The sequence below is a fragment of the Mesoplodon densirostris genome, chromosome 7 (assembly GCF_025265405.1).
Source record: "Mesoplodon densirostris isolate mMesDen1 chromosome 7, mMesDen1 primary haplotype, whole genome shotgun sequence".
Lineage (NCBI taxonomy): Eukaryota > Metazoa > Chordata > Mammalia > Artiodactyla > Ziphiidae > Mesoplodon > Mesoplodon densirostris.
In genome coordinates, this window is record NC_082667.1 from 25525133 (window position 1) to 25547443 (window position 22311).

The 22311-nt window shown below is 48.3% G+C and overlaps 1 protein-coding gene and 1 long non-coding RNA gene across 3 annotated transcripts in view; one reads left to right on the forward strand and one right to left on the reverse strand.

The window, feature by feature from the left end:
• Window positions 1-700: 700 nt before the first annotated feature.
• Window positions 701-2700, reverse strand: LOC132494476 (uncharacterized). Its single transcript, XR_009533069.1, has 3 exons — window positions 2649-2700; window positions 1247-1432; window positions 701-904 (listed from the first exon to the last, which is right to left on the reverse strand). It is a non-coding gene; the product is annotated as an uncharacterized LOC132494476 (long non-coding RNA).
• A 187-nt stretch (window positions 2701-2887) lies between these two features.
• ABTB2 (ankyrin repeat and BTB domain containing 2) overlaps window positions 2888-22311 on the forward strand; it is a 180861-nt gene continuing 161437 nt past the window's right edge. For both annotated transcript variants that reach the window (XM_060103247.1, XM_060103248.1), the window contains exon 1: window positions 2888-4197. In XM_060103247.1, the coding sequence (XP_059959230.1) occupies window positions 3315-4197 (883 nt within the window). In that variant the 5' untranslated portion in view covers window positions 2888-3314. The remainder of the gene's footprint in view (window positions 4198-22311) is intronic.

Genomic DNA, 22311 nt, shown 5'->3' on the forward strand with positions numbered 1-22311 from the left:
CTGAGCCCCCGTGCCACAACTACTGAAGCCCACATGCCTAGAGCCTGTGCTCTGCAACAAGAGAAGCCGCCACAGTGAGAAACCTGTGCATCACAACGAAGAGTAGCCCTCGCTTGCCGCAACTAGAGAAAGCCCACACGCAGCAAAAAAACCCAACGCAGCCAAAAACAAATAATAAATAAATTAATTAAAAAACCCCAGAAGAAGCCATGTCCGTTCTTTCCTTATCCAAAGTTTTGTACTTCATCCGGCTTGCCAACTTCCCAAAAGATTAACTGAAATCAGTTGGTTCATGTTTAAAACAGCTCGGTGTATCTTGTCCTCTATCACTATCTCTCTTCCTTTCTTTCTCCCCCATCACACAAAACACAAACACAAGCACACTCTGGGTTTATTTTGTACCTCCAGTCCTCAAGCAGACTATAGAACTCTTTGGGGAATATATCAAAGGCAAGAGTCTTAATTGTCTTTCTTAACTTTCTAGCCCCTTTACCAGATGTTTCCATAAAGATTTTTCTTTCTTTTTTTTAATGGTGAAAATTAAAAGACACATTTCAGTATGTCTCTAAAAGATAAGAACATTTAATAAACATAACCACACTACCATTACCACATCAAAAAACTAACAATGATTTCATAATAGCAAATATTCCAATAGTTTCATAAGGTTAAATATTTATTGATTTTAAAAACCCCTACAAATTCCAAATAAATTCCACACATTGTGATTGGCTGATATGTCTTCTAAGTCTTTTTCAGTGTATAGGTTTCCTCTCCATCTCTTTCTTTCCATGTAATTTAATAACGGAACTCAGTTGTTTGTCCAGTAGCGTTTCCAGCCGCTGAATTTTGCTGAACAAATCCTTGTGGTGCAATTTAACATTCACAGCATTCTGAAATTTGGCTGTAGGCATGTTTGATTATTTTTACACTTCAAGTCATCAAGTAACTCGAATATATTAAGATAAATCCCATCTGCTCTTTTCCCCCAAGAAATATAGATAACCTTTCCATTCAGTAAGTCCCCTGTCCTAAATTTCCAGTTGTCATTTTCGTTGCTTTTTAAGGATGCACACAACAAAATGAAAAGAAAAGGAAAGAAAAGAAACCCAAACAAAAAAACTTTGCCGATTTTTTCCCTGTAAACGTCCATTAGAGGGCGACATTTGCCTTAGTATTATATTTCCCCTAATAAATATTAAATTGCATCCGATTTTCGCATTTTTGACAAGTTGAACCTCCTTACCTACTTCGACTTCTCATCTCTTGTTCTATAAGATGTAGTCACACCTTGTGTCCTCTCTTGATTTGGTCCCTGCGGACTTGCGTCGTTCGTATGAGTAGGTCCATCCTTGACGCCGTTCCCAACCCTAACCATGAGGGGGCGGTATTGCATAAATAAAGATGCGCAGGAAGGCAAAATGAGGCCAAACTGCCAAAGAAAAAGGAGTTTCACAGGGAAAGGGCCATTAATTTAAGAAGGAAAGAGACAAACCAGACATTTCTAGTTCGTATCCAACTCACGGCTCAAGGTCAGCACCGTGTGAGATACAGCACAAAGGAGCTATTCAAGAGCGCGGGAGGAGGCTGACTTGGGGGAAACGCGTTCACAATCTCCTTGATTTTGCGGTTCCACTGGAGGAGGCATATGCACATTCGTGCACGTGTGTGTGAATAGTTACAGGACAGCAGCGGGACGGAGTGGGACCGCGCATGGATCTGCTGGAACCAATCGAACTTTGACCGCCTCTGAACACGCGCCTGAGACAGGTTTACAAGGGTGCTGCTTGGAGGTCAGCTCTCATTTTACCCGGGAAGGAAAGCGAGTCCTGAGGGGGGCAGATAACTCGCCCAAGGGCACACCGTTAGGAAGAGGTGCATTCAGCCAGGTGTTCCGAGCGCAGGCCAGTGCTAGGGACGTTTCTCACCTTCGCACACCCATTACACACGTGTGTAACAACCCCCCACCCCCCGTACACATGCACACAATCGGACACTGGCTCCTCGGACAGGAAGGATCCAACACAGCAAAAGGTATTGTACAGTTGTTAACAGCGAAGACATGGACACTTGGGAATCTGATCAGTTAGAGCCCTCTTCCCCGAGTAATACTCAGACTACTGCATGTGTAATATTGCAAGTGGCGGGGTGGGGGTGGGGGACGGGGGCGGAATCGCAGGCCTCCTGGAGCCCGTCCATTTATCAAATGCCAGATTAGGGAGAGATTGTTCTGATTGGAGCTTAGAGAGCACCGTAAAGAAAACCAGACGGATCGGGGAAGAAAAGCAAACAGGGGCGTCTCTCCTCCCTCCCCAACTTCACTGGAGTTTCGTCTGGAAGAAGGGAGGGCCTTGGCAGAAAGTCTTAGTAGAGAGGTGGAGCGACTGGCTTGGGTCCCCTCCCCCATGCCGCTGTGCCCTCCCCCAGCCCCACCTCCCTTGCTCCCTACCCACACTCGACTCGCTGGCGTCGGTGTTCGGCAGCAGAGGGCTCGAAAGGGAGCTGCGAACGCCCAAAGCCTGGACGACGGGAAGGGGCAGCGCACAGTGGCTTTTCCTTCACATTTTTCTTTAAGTCGTCAGCTCCCGAGCCTAACGTTTCGATCCCTCCTTTCCCAGTCTCTGCTCCCCACCTCCCAGCTCACTCACCCGCCTTCTCTGCCCCCTCCTCCTCCGTCCTCCCATCAGCTCTACCAGACCCTCGGCCTCCAGCCCCGCCTCCGCCGCCGAGGGGTTTTACCCGCGGCGGAGTGAAATCTGCATAGTGACCGCCTCTGTGGGAGATCATTGGTGCAGCCACTGCCCGTCGCGGCCGATGATTGGTGGGCTGCCCCGCGTTATTTGCATGCCGGTGGCGGCCGAGTACCTAGCCCGTGCGGGCGGCCGGCGCCGCGCAGAAGTTTGCTGAGAGCTTCGTCGGCGGTCGGTCCCGTACTCGCACAGCTCTCGGAGCCGCCTCTTTCTGCTGCCGCCGCCCTGTTCTCTCGGGATTCCTTCTCCGCGGAAGATAGACGCTTTGCGTGAGGGAAGTTGAAGTGGGCTAGGGGGAGTGCCGAGGAGGAGCGGCGGGGGGCCTTTCCAGTGACGGCTTCGAGTCCAGACGCCGGGAGCGTGGGGCTCCGGCCGCCGCGAATCTCGCCCACCTTCCCGCGGCCGCCGGGCGGGCGGGCGGGCAATGCGGCCGCCGAGCCCCGCGGCGCCGAGAGGAAAGAGGGCGCCCCGGAGAGCCTAGAGCTTGTTTCTGCCCACTTGGGGAAGGACGCATGGAGTTGTGAGCACCCCTCGCTCGGCGAGGCCGCCCCGGCCAGGCTCCCCATGGCCGGGACGTACAGCTCCACCTTGAAGACGCTGGAGGACTTGACCTTGGACTCCGGGTATGGGGCCGGGGACTCGTGCCGCTCGCTCAGCCTCTCGTCCTCCAAATCCAACTCGCAGGCGATCAACTCTTCGGCGCAGCAGCACCGCGGGGCGGCCTGGTGGTGCTACTCCGGCTCCATAAACAGCCGCCACAACAGCTGGGACACGGTGAACACGGTGCTGCCCGAGGACCCCGAAGTGGCCGACCTCTTCTCGCGCTGCCCGCGCCTCCCCGAGCTGGAGGAGTTCCCCTGGACCGAGGGAGACGTGGCCCGGGTGCTTCGCAAAGGTGCCGGCGGCCGGCGGCAGCCCCTGTTCTCCGCCGAGGCGGTTAGGCGCCTGGCAGGGCTGCTCCGCCGGGCGCTCATCCGTGTGGCCCGTGAGGCGCAGCGCCTGAGCGTGCTGCACGCCAAGTGCACCCGCTTCGAGGTGCAGAGCGCTGTGCGCCTGGTGCACAGCTGGGCGCTGGCCGAGAGCTGCTCGCTGGCCGCCGTCAAGGCGCTGTCCCTGTACAGCATGAGCGCGGGCGACGGGCTGCGCCGGGGCAAGTCGGCGCGCTGCGGCCTCACCTTCTCGGTTGGCCGCTTCTTCCGCTGGATGGTGGACACCCGCATCTCCGTGCGCATCCACGAGTACGCGGCCATCTCGCTCACCGCCTGCATGGAGAATCTGGTGGAGGAGATCCGGGCCAGGGTGCTGGCCAGCCAGAGCCCCGACGGCGGAGGGGCCGGAGGCGGGGAGGTGTCCGCTGAGGCCCTGGAGATGGTCATCAACAATGACGCCGAACTCTGGGGCGTCCTGCAGCCCTATGAGCATCTCATCTGCGGCAAGAACGCCAATGGTAAGCACGCGGGCCCCCGACCCATGGACGGGGTGGGGGAGAAGTCGGACATGGGTTACCCAGGGGGTGAATTTCCTAGGACGAAGGAAATTCAAGACCTGAGAGAAAGCTTTCGGTCTACGGGTGGAGGAGTTCATTAAAGGGTCTTTCCCGAGATTGTTCTTTCAACGACTGACTTTTGGAGGGCAAAGTCGTGGTTGATTTTCTACTTTCTGTTCTGCGTCGTGTTGTTGCTACTGGGGGCTGTTCACTGATTGAACCTCTCGACCAAGCCATCCCTGAATCTCTCTTGGCGCGAAGCTTACTGCCCCGTCGCTCTCTGCCTTGCTTGACGGATCTATAGTTGGCATCTCTCCCCAGAGCTGGGCAGATCGACTGTGGTTCTGTCCCGGTTCTCTCCAGTCCAGTAGCAGTAGCCAGAGGGCCCAAACTATTCAGACCTGAGCCTTGGGTAAGTGGGATGGGAGGAAGGGAGCTGGAAGCCCAGGACCTTGGTGCGGCCACCTTGGGCTTTGCTGGATTGAAGCATGCCTTTCAGGCCCTCTCCTGGGAGGTGGGGTGGTACTGGTGGGTTCTTAACTCTATGTGCCCAGACTGATGGAACCTGGTGACTCCTGAATCCCATTCCCAGAAAGGGAACCACATCCTAGCTCCCAGGGCCTGACTTTCAAAGCTGTCACCAAGTGAGCAATTGATTAAAACCCTTGTGTTGTATTATATTAAATGCACAACCTTATGGACTTTCCCGAAACAAACCAAGACCCAGTCAGTAAACCACACTATTGGGAAGAGGAGTGGGGGGATGGGCAATGCCATGGTGTCAAGTCCGGGAAAGAAACCATTAGGTAGTTGCATTTCTCTGAAGGATGACATAGCTTCAGTGCAGAAGGTGGTAGGGAAGCACTTGACCTTTTCCCTTGAAAGGTTACGGTGTGACATACATTCAACAGTAAACTGCCTACCAGACTCCAACTTCAGGAGTCAGCAAACCATCAGTTATTTGGAATGGTACTTTGGCTAGACATCCTTGCAATCTGATTGGAAGGCCATTTTGGGGGCAGCATTCAGTGGCAAGTAAGTTGTCAGTGGAAGAGGCCTTGTGGGTGTTGGAATGCCATAAAGGGAGTCATACTTAAATGTGGTTTAACATAATCATAATAGCTAAAATTTTAAATTAGCACTTAACAATGTGTCAGTCACTGTTCTTAGCACTTTATATGTTAACTTAAGTAATCTGTAGGTATAGTATTATCCCCATTATACAGATGGGGAAACCGAGGTACCCGTCAGTTAAATAATTAACCCAAGATTACACAGATATTAAGTGACAAGGTGGAATTTGAACCCAGGCAGGCTCCAGAGTTCAAGCTTTTAGCCACTAGAGGAGAAGAAGCAACTTTGTTTTCACTGGTCCAATTTTCAAGGAGAGTACTTGACATCCTAAGGCCTCATTTTGAAGACAGTCTGCATCTACCAGTGTGGCTGACTTTGACGTCCATGGGTTTTGTTTTTAATTCTAGCACTGACAAAAGGAGAGGCCTGGAATGGAAGGAAGAGCATTCGCCTTTTAATTTTCCTCCTCTTAGGTCAGAGTTGAGGTCAGTCCAGGATCTCAGCTGATAATGTCACAGCTGATAATTGTGTTTACCCTCCAGGTTTGTGGCATCAGCATGGGGAACACAGCTCCAGGAGAGGAAGTGGAGGGCAGGGGGATTTCCATGTGGTTGTCATAGCCCAGGGGGAAGCGTGTCTGAACTTTTGGCTGAGGGGAGGCCCAGACTGAACTCAGAGAAGTGAAGACTCCTGAGGGAAAAAACAAAGGCCTGTAACCCTACAAACCAGACTAGAATGAAGGAGGATAATGGGGGACAGAGAAACAAAGCAAAACAAAAACATGCCCTTCATGCAGAACTGGTGTCCCTCAGGTGGAGGAATTTCTCAGTTTTTCTAACTGTAAACTGAGGCAATTAAGAGCAGCTGCCTCTCCAGGGTCCTCTGAAAATGCAGTTGTGAGAAATTGCTAGAACACAGGTGTCTTCCACTAAAGGGCTATCCCAAAGGGCCCTAGATTTCTTATCTAGGGTCATCACTCCTTGGGATTTTCTTCACCGGATGGGGTTTTGACCCTATAATTTTACCTCTTCCCTCCCATCCTCCACTCCAAACAATTCTTCTTAAGCCATGCAAGACAGCAGGACTCTATGTGACAGGCAGCACATCTCCGGATGTTCCGAGCAAACGTGTCCCTCCATACAGTCCTTGGTCTCCAGGGAGCTCTCCTGCAAGACAGGTGACCATTCGCTTCCCCTGAGTTACATGGATGCTCATTTTTTATACATGAAAACCTGAGGGTGGCCCCAGTAAACAATAACCAGGCTGATTTATTCTCTTTAGACAAAGTGAAATGAATGTTTAGTAGAGGCACAATGAATTACTTATGCCTCAAAGCTGACTTCAGAAGGAAGCATAAACTGCTTAGGAAAGAAATGGAGAGATCCTAAACCTTTGTAGTACTAAAATAAGCCGAGGCCGACAAGGTTACCATCTATACAGCTGAAGTCTAAGTGGGAAATGGCTACGCACAGGAGGGAGTGTGCTGGTTCGAAGTCTTGTCCTGTTGGTCTTCCCTTTATAGTATGTATTTATTGTTGATATGCCTGCTCATTATACAGCATGGGCACATGCATTTGAGTCAGCTATATAGGACTCTTAAACTTTTAATGTCTTCCAACCAGGAATTTAAGACCCCTAATCCATCTAATCCCATCCATTACTCAGAGTGCTGGGCAAATATGGTTTCGCTCAGCCCAAGATGGATGATAAAATTTCTATGGTGTTTATAAAACATGATCTCAGCTTCGTAGAGCAGCAGGAGTTATATATTGCTTGCTCATTTGGTATCTGTGTCCCTGTTCCCAGGGCAATGTCATTAAGTGATGATATCTTCCTTGTGGGAGGTAGAGAAACCAATTTAATAGGGCAATATTTATAAACATGGATCTGGTAGAAAATAGAAACTTCTCTCATCTACTTTCTCTCTCTCTCTCTCTCTCTCATCGTTGTACATCAGTTTGATGCTGAGCATCACTTCGGGGTTTCTTCTTGGCCATTTTTCTTACTAAGCTTTCATGAATGTCCATGGCATTAGAGAAAATCCCCTTCCATTTGGAGACTCTAGGTTAAATGATAGGATTTTGGTGAGAATATTCCTGCTCCGAAGCAGTAACCAGGATGTACATGAAGGTAGCTCTATCATAATGGTAAGGAGCAAAAACTTTGGAATCACAGTGAGGATTTGAAGCACACCTCTGCTGTTTATATGAGTGACCTGGGGCATATTTCATAACCATTCTAAGCCTCAATTTTGTTACCTGTAAAATGGGGGTTAATAACAGCACCTAATTCTTAAGGTTGACGAGGATTAGGTGATATCATAGATTTAAAGATTGTAGCACATAGTAAATGCTTAATAAATAGTTGCAGTTCATTCAACAAATATTTATTGAGCACTGACCCTGCCTGCACCACAGTTAAAAGTGCTGTGGATTAAGTTGGGGGAGGGGGAGGTTCCTCCTCTCATGAAGTTTACAAACTAATGGAGGAGACAAGGAGAAAATGAACAAATAGGGATTTACTTTTAGCAGTAAGTGTTACTAACAACAACAGAAAACATAGTAATAGGATAGTGTGACTGGGGCTAATTTAAGTGACAGCCAAGGGGGGCCTCTGAAATTTCATAAGTAGTAGGTAATATATCAATACTGCTGATGTCTAAGGATCACTCAGCAAAGAAAAAAATAGGGACTGAGGACCTTTCTGAATTATTCAGTTATTTATCAGCTGAAGCAGAGTCCCAACAATCTCATTTGCAGCGGAGAAATGAAAGGGATGCATCTTCAGCAGGGCTGAAAACTCTTCTAGTTGTAGGATTCATTTAACAGGGAGATCATAGGATGGATTTCCATTGAGATAATCAACTCCAGGAGCAAGGGTTAATTGAGCCGCTGGTTGCTGTTTAATCAGTTTCCACACCTGGGTAGTCTGGGCTGAGGTGGCAGCTTCCCTCCTCCTTGACTGTTTTATTGAAGCCCAGAGAGCTGGTAAAACTGAAACAAAGCAAGCTTTGGAAATGCAAACTTTTTTTTTTTTTCCTTGAATGGCTGAGAAATGTAAGCCAGCCTTAAGAAGTTAGAAGAACAAGGCGGGGATGTTCTGTTTCCTCCAAGAGGTTTTACCTGCCTCCATGCCGGACTGACGGGCCACCTCTCTGTAAATTTCCACAGCACTCAGGGCAGATTCTTGAACTGTTTCCTGCTTGTGTCTCTCCCATCACACTGTGGACTCACAGGCATCACTGTCTCCCCTGTGCCTCGCATGGGGTCTGGCACACAGTAGAGGCTCCATGAATGGCAGTCAGGCAAATGATTGATCCCACAATACAAAATGTTCAGTTCCAGAAACTTCATTTGAAATCCTTCAAACCCCTCAGAAGAACCTTCCCCTGTTTCTACCATGGCAGAGAATTTCAAGTTCTTGATGAATAGAGGCAGCGGAGTTTACCCAAACCACAGGGACATCATTCAAACTTTTGATCCCCTAATTTTGAGCAGGGTTCCCAAGGTCACCTGTGATAAGTAAAGGTCAATGGGAGGGATTTCAGGCTGGGGGGGGCTTCCTTCAGTGTGCAGTGCCCATAGTGGGCGTTTCACAGCAGAAGTCTGGTGGGCAACAGATAGATCCACAGGAAGATTGAGTTGAAAGACAGAGGCACTCAGTTCCCCTAAGAATAGCAATACCAATCCCGCCTTGCCTGCAGAGCTGCCCTAGAGGGCAATTTGCTGATGACTATTGCTCAGAAGAGGGTGCATCTGTGTTGCACCCATCTGCCTCCAATCTGAGGATGGCACTAAGGCAATCAACGACCGAGACATTCCTGGGTCGCACGGACAACACCTAAAGTTCTAAAATAAGCCAGATTGTAAAGCAGATAAAATAAATGAAGATAAAATAATAAAATAAGCCAGAGACCCTGGGCTGCGAATCCTCAGGTTGGTCCTTATCCCATTTCCCCATCACTACCTGTCCTTCCCCAAGTAGGGCAGTGGGTGAATGCTTTGGCCTCTGTTTCCACACTTCTACAGCTGTAATAATAGGCGTAACCTTTGCACAGGTCCTTAAAGCTTTTTATCTAGGATCTCGCCCGGTGCCCATAAAAATCCATCGATGGGATGCTCTTTCACAGAAGGGTCCCTGGGAGCCCAGGATTCACAGCTTGGTAATGGCCGGGCCAGGACCAAGCCCCATATCACTCAAGCCCTAGGCCTGTGCTGTTTCTGTGAAGAATCACGGAAACAAAGGTAATGAGGACCGGGGCAGTATTTTTCCCCTGCCAGTGGAGGCAAGGGTCAGACTCACAGCAGCACCTGCTATAGATCTTGCTTGTTAATGCCTGCTGCGTCCGGGTTCTTTACATCCATTAGGCCAGAGAGTCTTCACGACCAAGCTGAAGACCAGGCATCAAGGCCCAGGTGTGGATCTTCCTCCGAAGGATGCTGTGATAGGCTGTTTAAATGCTGCTTGCTAACGGTCCCAGTGTGTGTCCTGCAGGTGCCATCGATTTTAAGGAGCCTTTATTGCTGCTCCTGAGGGGCGGGGAACTCTGCCGCCCAGGGAGGGCCTTACAAGTGTCAGCTGCTGGCTGATCAATAAGCTCAATTGAATGACAGAGCTGCCACCTCCACCGTGATTGTCTTCTAACGGCAGGGAGAGCCAGCCCGGAAAAAGAGGACACGCAGGAGGAAAGAACCCAAAGGGAGCCCGTGTTTAGGCCACTGGCCTCAGGGCACTCAACTCACTTGCTCTGGAGTTGGCGGAAAAGCCTTTATGAAGGGACCTTTGATTTCCTCAGAGTCCACTATGGTTTCGGCTGAAATCTCAGTGCCAGGAGCACAGGGAGAGAAGGAATCCGCGTAGCGAGCACTGAGATGCTCTGGCTTTGAAGTCTGAGTTGGGCCCCAAGTTGCCTTGCTTCTTACGAAGGCCTGGAGCAAGTTGCTTCAAGTCTCCAACTATAAAGTGAGGGCCGGCTCTTACACACGGGTGCTTGTGCCTGCAGGCATACTCCTTGCTCCCAGGATATCAGAACTGCCCTGGGTTGAGCGCTGAGAACACAGCACAGGGTAGGGCCGCCCGGGTGTCCTTCCTGGTGCCCTCCCTTTTGAGTTGTGTGATCCTGGGCGAGGTCAGTGCTGTGCCTTAGTTTCTTCCTCTATAACAGGATTTCTCAGCCTGTCACTGTGGCACTTTGGACTGGATAACTTTTGTTGCAGGGCTGTCCTATGCCCTGTAGGATGCTTAGCAGCATCCCAGCCTCCACCCACTAGATGCCAGTAAACACCCTCCCTCCCCCACCTCCAGCTGCCAGTGGTGACCATCAAAAATGTCTCCAGACATTGACAGATGTCCCTTGAGGGGCAAAATCACCCCTGGTTGAGAAACACTGCTCTGTAATAGAACTGAAAAGACTACCCAACTCACAGAATGTTTGTGGGATTTACTAAAAGTCTCTGTAAGGGACTTTGCACTGTGCCTGGCACATAAAATATTAATTCTAATCACTGCTATATTTTTGCAAACTTGTGTTGGTTTGCAGCCAGTCATGTTCACTTTTGCCGAAGTGGGCATGTCTAGTGCAGGGGAGGATCGTGACCCAAATCCCAGAGTGATGAGTGTTAGTCACAAGGCTTTCCTTGGTGACTAATAGGTAGGAGGAAGTTAGGAATCTGGAAAAAGCACCTTTGCACCTTGCTCAGTTATGGCTCTATTGCCCTCAAGATGAAGCGGGCTAGCATTGGGCATTGACATCGGACCCTCCTTCCAAGCTCAAGGCTGACCCTTCCAGGATGACAGTGACGGTGCAAACTCAATGCTCCAGGCCCTGCAAAGTCATTCTGCTGTGGGACCCTGCCCATCGCAGCTGCCAAGTCCTGAGCCACAGGACAGCAGGTGTTTTGTGTTTCGCTGGCCTCTCCTGTAAACATACTTTGTGATCTTCTTGCTTGTTTTAAAAAAAGGCCTAAATGGTTTTGCAGCTTTGGCAGTAGGCTTGGAGCAGCTTGCCGAACTGGGAGGAGAAGCTTCAGAAACACAGCCCGAGTAAGCCTGAGGAATGCCATGCCGGCCTCGTTAATCGACTACTTGCCGAGCGCCAGCTACATCCAAGGCCATGCAGGAGGACGGGAATTGATCTTGCCTGTCAAGGAGTTTAGAATCTAGTAGGGAAAGCAAAGCATGTCCATGGATTCTTCCAAGGAAGCTTGGGGTCCCTGCATTCAAATGAGAGGGATGATGCTGAAGCCTCATCTTTCCCACTGCCCATTTAGGGGTGCTTTTCATGAGCTATTTCACTTAATCCTCCCAAGGCCCTCTGTAAGGTAGATATACTGTCCACCCCTTAGATGGGGACCTTGAAGTTCTGGTGACTGGAGAGGTCAAAGGGGAGAGGTGAGCCCTGGCTGGGTGTGAGGGAGGGCGTTGGGGCTGCTTTGTGGAGGGTGTGGCATGTGAGCCAGGGGCACTTGGGCAGGTGGAGCTGGGACAGAGAAGGGAAGGTGGTGCAGAGAGCACGCAGGCTTGCAGGCAGAGGGAGTGGTGTGAGCAGAGACATGGAAGCCAGAGTGTGTGTGTTGGAAAATGGCAAGTGACCCTGTTTGGCTGGAAAGGCTCAGATGCATGATGAGGAGCAGGGCAGATAACACAGTAAAGAGGAAAACTTTCCCACATCTTTTATCCAGATGTTAAGAAGCCTGCCAGAGTGCAGGAAGAGTTTTCCAAAACTCATTTTTATAATTCAGAAATGGAGTGTGTCTGCTCCCCAGCGCATCTTAACCACAGCCCCAGACCTCCCATTACCCCTCTTGTTGATTGAAAGATTGACCTCAAAAATGCCCCTGGCCTCTGTCCTAGCAGTACAAGTAATGAAAGAAGACTTTACCCGAGCAAATCTGGGCTGAGAGGGCCTGAAGAGCAAGACTGCCATCACCCCTGCTTCTCCCATGCAATTTGGCTTCTGACACGGTGTTTCTTGCAGGGCTCCGAACATAGCATTTCAGGCCAAAGCAATCCCAGTATGGAATGAAGGTCGAGGCTGGCACACCCGTTAAATGACTCTTGCCAAGGCAGGATTCTCAAACACAGAGGCAGAGAGGGACAGAAAACAGGCTAAGAGGGTCCCAGAACTTTGGTTATGAGTCTGGCTTGATAATCTTCAATTTCATTTTGGAAAATAACAGCTCAATTCTCAAAGAGGTTTAGTCACCTTCTAATTCTTGCTAAAGTTGTTTCCAGAGCATTGATAATAAAGATTTCAATCATCATGTTAAATGTTTGATATTGTGGAGCCACCTTATAGCTCAGTGCCATCTGGAATGGACTCCCTAGGGTCCAGCTGAATTCCGCTGACAGTAATAAAATGTGATAGGTCATCAATGGCTTAGCCGATAACTCAGGTATTAGACCTTTTCCTGACCCCAGTGTTATAAAGGAATTTGTCGCTTGGAAAAGAGAAATCTCATGAACATTTTCCAAAAGTACATATATAGTTATTTATGGTTAATGGTTTGGGACCCATCATTCGCTTTCTAAAAGTGAGCTGGGTGGGGGTTTGGGAGGGGGGTGGTCAGGCCCATGATGGAAAAATCACACAGGAAAGCTGAACTTGGAAGTACCAGAGATAAAAGGTTAAGGGTGGGGAGAGATTAAAGTGGACCACAAAGAGGGTGAAGCAGGTCTTTCAGTGCATGAAAATCATCCCTAAAATTGAGGCCAAGTTTTGTTGAAATTTTAAAACTTTTTTTTTTTAGTCTACCTTTTAAGATATGAAAAGCAACATTTGCTGTGAGGAGAGCTGTTCATAAACACAAGCCGAGGTTCACGGACCAAGCAAGTATATGTGCACAAGTGTCTGGGACAGTCCAGTTCAGAGAGTGAAGGATGTGGATCCAGAAGATTCTGGGTTGGAGCTTGGCCTTTCCATGACCTGGAGTGAATCACTCCATCGTCTTGGCTCTTTCTTACTTTATCTGTGGTGTGAAGAGGTTGGACTAGATTCTCCAACAGCCCTTCTGTCTCCGATAATGTTTCCAGACCCCACATGGACACTGTGAAATCACTTTCCTAAGGTCGAGCCCTGTAATTATTATCCTTGGGAAAGAAGCAGCCCAGGATGGAGCTGGCCGCGCTCTTGGAAGATGGTCCAGGTAGTAGGACTAAATGCCATCCTTTTTATATTGGGATTAACTATGATTACTCTACTTAGAGTTTTTTCTTCCCCCACTTGCCTCAGAAGGATGAGTTCTGTCTACTCTTGGCCAGCCCACCCCACCAGCACTCAGCAGCCGTGTCCAGGTCCTGGCAGGCCTGCTTGGTGGTGAGACTGGCCCCGAGGTGACTTCATGCAGCCGGTGTTTGCAGCCCGCCTATCTGACCTTGGATATTTATAGCAGGGAGCAGCTAGAAAAAAGAAAATTAAATATGCTACACCCTTCTTTATACTATGTGGGACAGACAGACATTGTGAGGAATTTAGAAGGCAGGGCAGTATAATCCAGCAAGATATTTTTAAATGCTCTTTGTTGCAGTTGGCAGGGCCGATTCTTCAAAGGCAGGGAAAGTGAGAGTAAGTGAAAATGACAGGCTGCCAGGAATTCCAAGGCTGAGACAGGGAGCTCAGCACCCCAAGGGGTACGGGTTCTGAATCCCGATTTACTTCAGTCACAGAGTCTGAGCAGGGCTTGGGGCGGTCCCCACCAGAGCTGGGTGAGTGGGGCAGCTTGTCCCTCTTCCCCACCAGCCCGTCCACTCTACAAATCCCCAAGTTGAAGATTATAAAATGTTCAGGAGAAGGCAGAACACGTGGCCGAAAAAGAGTGGCTTCTGTGAAAACCAGAGGCCTGGTGCTGCTTCTTTAACTCATCTCAGCAGCTGGGTAAATCACGTTGTATGTGGGGACACCATTTGGAAGCCAGTTGCTTGCAGCTGTTCTTCTGGATGTAATCTTTCCAGGAGTGGGGCAGGCCAGGACTATGCTGAGACCCAAGTCAGTAGCAGGTGAGAGGGCCTCTGGGGGTAGAGCTGCCTCTGGAAAGGCATTACAGGGACCCCCACCTGTCCAGCGGATGCTTGTAAAGTATCCTGGGTTTTCTACCATGTTGGTCTTGGAGGAGACAGACGGTGATTACAGTGGGAGGGTCTGGGATTAGGATCCAGGGAGAGGCTAAAAGTTTTGGCTACCTCTACTTTTTTATTCAGCATATATTTATTGAGGACTTACTGTGCATGGTGATAGAATAGATGAATATGAGAGACACAAAGGACGGGAGGGTGTAGGCCCAGTGGATCATGAGGAAGGGTAAGACCTGCTGGAGGAGTCACAGTGAGGCCAGCCAGGCTGGAGAAGACAGCTCCAGACAGAGGGAGCAAGTGCACATTGGGTCCAAGGAGGCTGGCGGGGCAAGTGAGGGGGAGCAGGGCGCGTAGTAGGAGATGCAGTTGGAGAGGGAAGCGGGGGTGGATAGTCAAGTAGGGCCTTGTAGGCCACTGTGTGGCACCTTGGCTTTCAATTCTGAGTCTGCTGGGAGCCATTGGAGGGGGCTAGGCCCAGGAATGATGTGATCAGATTTGCATTTTAACAAGATCACCCTCTCTGCCCTGTTGGAAATGGAACAGTAGTATCAAGCATGGAAGGAACCAGCAGGACTGCTCAGGACGCTTTTGCAGTAATCCAGGTGAGAGAGGATGGTGGCTTGGGTGTCAGTTGAGGAGGTTATGGATGTATTTTGAAGTTCAAGCCAACGGGACTTGCCAACAGCTTACATGTGAGGGATGAGAGAGGAATCCATGTGACGCTGAGGTTTATGGTCTGAGCAGCTGAAAGGAAGGATTGGCCATTGATTGAAAGGGGAACAGCTATGTATGGAAGAAGGAGGGCTGAGCCAGCCATCAGAGTGTGGTTTTGGTTACTTGTCTCAAACTTTATTAGAGAGAGATTGAGCGGGAGGGTGGCCTCCAGATCTCCTTAACTGGGAGGAAAGGCCTCCCTCCTTAATCACATAATGGATTGAAACATTGCCCTCCTTTGCCTTTCCCAATGGTAGGGCCATGCAGCAGGGCTGGTTAGGGCCTCAGGCAGTGAAGATTTAATTTTCAGTCTTATAATTCTTTGGTTGATGGCCTTAAGAGCCCCCCCCTAAATTTTGCCTTCTAGCTTCTTCATAGACAACCAGCAGCCTTTAATGAAGATCATCAAATCCACAGTTTCCCGTCATTAGCGTGGGGTCTGTTTAATTAGTTCCAGTTGTTCTGTGGATTGCTGTGACTTCATGCATGTGTCCTTCAGGTCTGGGAAAGCGAGTCTCCATTTCCAGGCAGCTTTGGATTCCTGGAAGTCAAGTCTGGGTTAGAAATTTAGCCAGAAAGAGAACCGTCTTGGGTGCTTTGAGAGGGCACAGGGGACTGGAGGAGTCTCAGAAAGGCATTGGGAGACTCCAAGTGCCTGTGAAATAGTTTGACCTCTGCTCCTCAGGTAGCACAGGTGGCTAAGAGATGGAATTTGAGAGTTGCCCCTGCCTGACTGAGGTCTCTGAACCTCAGTTTTCCTCTTCTGTTTAATGGGTATACCATGGTTCCGAACTTAGAGTTGTTTCAGGGGCTCTGAACCCTGGATTCACATTAGAATCACCTGGAGAGCTTAAAAAAATTTTTTAAAAAAGTGTGTGTGTGTGTCTTAAGTCCCCACCTCCAGAAATTCTGATATAAATTATCTGGAGTAGGGCGCAGACCATGTGGGTAGAGTTCTTGGGAGAGTCTGGTGCTCAGTGAGCACTGAGACATTAGCTGTTATTCGTGGTAAAAGAATCATTGTTCTGGAGCATTCATGTCTGCCCCACCCAAGATGGCGACTTTCCTTCACTTCATAGCCATGCTTGTTCCTCTGGTGGGATTACCAAAGAACAACCAAGAGAAGCGTGAACTGTTAGATTTGCATGAAAAGAGCAAAGTTAGATCTAGAATAGCAGTGGCACCATGTAATAATGTTACTTATCCCGCTGCTAATTGAGGGATATGAATTCCATCTTAAAGAGGAGGAAACCAAGGCTCAGAGAGGTTCAGTCACTTGCTTAAGGTCATACAGCTAATGAGAGGTGGAGATTATAATTAAACCCAGCAACCTTACTCTGGATTCTCCACTCAACCACATCCTGTTCCCTCCCTACCCAGAAAAGCCAGCTCTGATCCCCAGTACATACCTGCCATGTGTTGAGCCTTTACAAAGTTCCAGCCCTGTGCTACGTGCTTCATGTGTATAATATCGAGTAATCTCTGTAATTACCCAATGAGGTATGTATTCTTCTTAATCTCGTTTGACAACTCAAGAGACTGAGGCTCAGAGAGGTCAAGGTAGCATAGCTGGTAAATGACACAGCGGATTCAAACCAAGGTCTGTTGGGCACCCTTCCTCACTAGCCATGCTGCCTCTGTCCCCCACTACTTCTGTCCTCGGCAGTCGCCTGGGTGGGGATGAAACACATGCAGTGATTTCCTGAGCAAAGAAATGAATGGGTTGGTCCAAGAGGGTGAGAGGAAAGGCATCCCTCACAGCTTCTGAACAACCGAGCCATTTAGGTGCCTTAAAATAGTAACATTTCTCAGAGGGGTGGACAACCTGACAGGCCTGAGGGCTGTGGTGTAGGTATTTGTTTCTTTGCGAGTTTAAAGCTACGCTCTGCGAAGCACGTTGCTTCTCTCCTATTGCTGTGAATGAAATAACCTCTGAGAGATTGTGTGGGTTGCTTAAAATAGTTTCAGAGGAAGAGCGTTTGGAAGCTGTTAGCTTCTTGAGTCTATTCCCTCCTGATTTATGACACCTTAGAGAATGCCGGGCTTCTTCTTGTTTACCTTCTGGTTTTTTCTTTCCACCATATTTTAGCCCTTGTGTCATCATAAGCCGAAGGAATTTGTCACCTGAAAAAGTGACAGCCTTTCCTAAGCAATTTAATCAAGGACTTTCTATGCATTTCATTTTTTTTTTCTTTTAAAAGGAAAAAAAAAAATGAGACGAGGCTATTTGTCTTGGAATCTGTCATTTCTCTCTTCCAGCTGCCGAGGTTCCAAAATCATAGCGATGGTGTTTGCTCTGGGGTAAGAAGAATTTATTTTATTCCTTCACACTAAGGCCTGCCCTGGGAAGCATGCGTTTTCTTACAGCCTTCCTGGAGTGGGAGCCCAGGACACCTGACATACTGTGAGTGAGAGAAACTGCTCTATTCAACACAGCAGACACTAGCCTTGTGAGGCTATTGAAATTTAATAAAAATTCAATAAGGTTAAAACATCAGTTCCTGGGTTGCACACGTGACGTTTCTAGTGCTCACTCATCATGGGAGGCTGGTGGCTACCAGATTGGACAAGGCAGGTATGGACCATCTCCATCATTGCAGACAGTTCCATGGGACACTTGGCCACTAGAGTGAGGCATCGGTTGGTCACTTGGGGCCAGCTTTCTGGGTTTTCAGAGGTCTCAAAATTTTAACCATTCTCTAGCCTCTCTGAAGCCCTCTGTGCAGAAACAAGAAGATTCATGGATGTGGAGATTAAGGCCATTGATTTGTGTGGCTCTAACCTCTGGACCCTTGACACGAGGTCAGGTTTTATGATTTCCAAGCTGCATGGCCTGGAGCAAATCAGCCTCTGAAGTTGTCCCTTATCAGTGAGATGGTGATCTAAAAGTAAATGGTGATCTAAAATCCCTCACAGGGATTTTGTGAGGGTTAAACAAAATGACAAAATATGTATAAAACGCTTAGCAGAATGCTTGACACATAGTAACAACTTACATGTGTTACAGAGTTTTTCATGGGTTTTCTCATCTGAGCCAGGCAGTAATCCTCCGGAGGTAGATATTGTTGCCATTTTCAAGACAATGAAACAGGCTTGGGGAAAAGCTATTGCTACTGTCTCTGCTGCTGCTCCTACTAAGGGTAGTAGGACTTGACCTTGAGTTCTGCTTTTTTCCGCCAAGGCTCTTCTTTCCTCCTGGGCTGGTTGGATGACCCCTTGTCATAAAGTCAGAGGATGTTTGTTTGAACTAGAAGCTCTTCTGAGCTCACTTTCATTCAGGAACTGCCTATTCCTCCCACCATTTGAGGGGAACTCTTTCCAGAGGTGTTTTGCCTAAAGCCAGCCTGTCACGTCCACTTGGAGAGCTGCCACCAGGAGAGCTCCTGCCAGAATCTGTGGCTCCTTGGAACTTGAAATTTACCCAAGAGATTAAGGTTTTTAGCGCTTCACATGCTCTGTGGTCCTTTTGCGTCCTTTGCTATGAGGACTGAGCCTAAGAGTACTCTCAGTAGAATCCTGGCAGAGGATGGCTTTAAAAGGAGTATCCCTTGCGAAGAGTAGGACCAAGAGAGGCCTCGCTGATGTGATGGGTAGAAGGGCCTGAGAGGATGTTTGCTCACACCTGGGGCTGGGGTTCAAACCCTGACTCCACTACTCACTTGCCCAGATCATACAGCTAGTTATTTAACCTTTCTGTGCCTCAATTTTCCCATCTGTAAAATGGGGACAGTATTAGAGCTTACCGGGTATGGTGGTTGTGAGGATTAAGTGCAAAATAAAGCCCTTAGCCTAGTGCCTGGCACATGGCAACCACCAGGAGCATGCCAGTTGCTTCCAGGCAATGGCATTTGGTACACTTTCACTTTTAGGTGCTGTTTGCATTTTCTACTTGAGGATGTACAATGTTAGCTGTCTAGTCAGAAGTGGTCTTTAAGTGAATGTTAACTCTTTAAATGAATGTCTAAGTTACATTTGTATATCGTGGGCCTCCACTTGGTCTTTTTTTCTTTTTTCCTTTCCTTCCTTCCTTCTCTCTTGACGATGGTGGGGGTGAGAAGCGTGACTGTGCAGTTGTTATTTCAGTACCTCACCTGGTAACCACCAGCCTGCTTCCCTCCTGCTGGCTTGGGCTGTGCAACCAGCACCACCAGTCAAACAGTATAATCAGACAGAGTCGGATTATTTCTGTAGGATTAATTTGTGGTATGAAATGCCCAGGTAGTTATGCAATTGCCACTCATTTGCCCACATCCAGAATGTGCTAAATCTGCCACTTGTAATGAAATCCCAATGGCTTGGAAGCATGTGTAGGGAATTTTGAGTAATTTTCATCACAATTGTTACAAGAGATGGGTTTAAATCCGGGGAATCCAAATGCTGCTTAGCAATGGTGATGTCCCTGCTTTCCTTCTGTTCATGGTTCTACTGAAGGAGGCACGACCCTCAGTGAGATGCTTCCAAGAAAAGAAGGACAAGGGCCAGGATATTACATCATCGTGTTGACATTTGTGTAGCGTGGGCCCCACCATGGGCCCTCCCAGGCTGACCAAACGCTTGTCCTTTGTGTGGCTTCCCTGGCACTGACAGATCACCCATGGTTAAAGGGTAACTTGGACTCCTCTTGGCAAATAGTTGCCTTGTTAGTTACTGTGCTGTGGTCTCTTCCATTAGCACTGGGGCCCCTCAAACCTCTAAAGAACCCTGTGTGTGTGGGGGGGGTGTGCATGTGTCCGTGTAGCACGAGTCCACACATCTCCCCCTCCTTCCTAAAATACAGGAACCCCTTAAATCAGTCATTTCCAGGCCTGGCTCATTGCTGAAACACTTAAAAAAATCGTACTCTGGGATCTACCTTGGATGTATCAAGTAAACACCTCTAAAAGGGGGGCCAGAAGGTCTGTTTTTAAAATGCTCCTCAGGTGATTCACATTTGTGAATCCCATCCTCTATCACTTGGATTTGGGTTTTGCCTTCGGGGCTCCTTTGAGGGTGTGCACTGGGCAAAGGTCCCCTTAGAGGTGGCATGTGAGGCTGGTCTGTGAAGGTCTCCTCTGTGAGCGGTGGGACGGCCTAGGGTCACTGAGCAGGAGGAGGTGAGGATGAGTGTTGCCTTGGAAAAGATAAAGGTAGCCAACCTTTGCTGGATACTATCTTGTTTAATCCTCTCAACCAAACTGTGAGGTGGTGGAGATGAGAACACAGGCTGGTATTTATTGAGTGCAGACTATGAGATAGGACAAGATTCTAAGTGATTTGCCTGGATTATCTTATGGGATCCCCACAACAGCCTCGGAGGTATATGTGCTATTATTTATTCCCACTTTACAGATAAGGAAACTGAGGCCTGGAGACAGTTTAAATGACTTGTCCAAGGTCACACACAGCATGGGACAGAACTGGGATTTGAGGTTAGTGTGATCAGACTTCAAAGCCTATGACTTACATTTCTGGAAGGTGGCTAGAGTTTTATTCACAATCCTTAGGTTATTGGGAGTGCATCAAATAAGAATCTTGTAAGTAGAACGTCAGAGTTTTTCCAGAAGGATCCTCCGTGCCCTTTCTTTAAGACACTGTCCTTTGGCATTTCCAGCCGTGGTTTTCAGAGCCTGGTCATTTCCCCACAAGGCCCAGGCCCCTGACTGAGACCAGCAGCCAGCCAGTTTTGCTTCTCTTTGTTGAGATGGCTGTATTTTCCTCTGCTGTTCCTCCTTCTCATTCGCTTCCTTCTTCTCTACTCAGCCCTTGCATGCAGCTCTTCTGGGACAGAGGCCTTGGGTCAGGGCCTTCCTCAATAAATAAATAGATCAGGTTGTAGGGGTGCCATACTCACCACCCAGATGCAGACTCAGCACAGGCCTCCTCTTAGCCAGCATCCGTCCTAGTCACTTGTACTCAGATGGTTTTCCTCCTCGGTAGACTGAGAGGCATACAGCTTTGTGATTGAGGGTTTGGATGTGCAGCTGGACTGTCTGGATTCAAATCCTGGAGCCACTGCTCCCTTGACAAATTGCTTCACATCTCCGTGCCTCAGTTTACTTGTCTGTAAAATGGAAATAATACTACCTACCTCATGTGGTAGTTGTAGCGATTAAAGGAATTTACCTTCTAAAATGCCTGAAACAGTGCCTGGCATATAAGTGTTCACTATGTTAGCCATTATAATGATGATGATGACTATTTGGGGTGGGAGGTCTTTGGTGACCCTTCGCATAGTGTGATGGGGGAGCCCACTCGTACGTGAACACGTCTTGAGTATTATAGTGGAAAGATCAAGGGCTTTGGAGACAAACCTGGGTTTAATCCCAGATAAGCTGACTTTTTTTTTTAATGTGAAGCCCCTCTCCCTGTTTGTTCTATTTTTTTTAACGTATAAAGTAGGGATGACAGTATCTGCCTTGTGCTGTTATAAAGGTGAAATGCAAAAATGTAAACAAAACTTCAGCTGGCAGTGAATGGATAGGAGGAAAAATAGGAGCTGAATGAACCTTAGCAATATAATACACGAAAATAAAAATCAGTCTCAAAAGATTAGATACCACATGGTACAATTTTTACAAAGTTAAATTTTTAAAATGTACTGAAACACTTCATCACAGCCACAGTAAATACTGTGTAAAGGAGAAAGTGAAGGTTGGTAAACACGGGTGATGGGATGATGGTCGCATTGTGTCGGAAGAAGGGAAGGGATGAACTGCGGTGTGCGGGGCCGAGATGGTTTTCGAGGCTCTAGCTTTTGTTTTGGAGGTGAGTTCACATTATTATACCTAACCAAAAATGGTCATGAACCAAGGATTACGATACACTCAATTTGTGTGCCTGAGGCTAAAAAATTAGTGGATTCTCAATAGGGGGCCATAGGCCACCATTAATACTTCCTGAGATTGCCTGTCATCTGTCAAAATACCCTGAAAACCACGCTTTTCCACCTCCAGCCACAGCGGCTTCCACATGAGAACACAGAACAGTGGGGATATTTAAGCTGCCTTATTTCTTAGGTTTGATGCAGGTCTTGGGCATGAGCTCCTGTGTGTGTCTAAAGTAGCTGGACAAAGACAGGGTTGTTTCTGCCCTTGCTGTGCTAGATATAGAGGCTTTCACTGGAATCACTTGAGCACTCACGTTAGCCAGGGTTTTTGCTTTCCGAGGGAAGGAGATGTTTGGGTTGGACCTGATGGTATTTGCCTTGGTATGGTCTGAGACCTCTCTGCTTCCATTGCC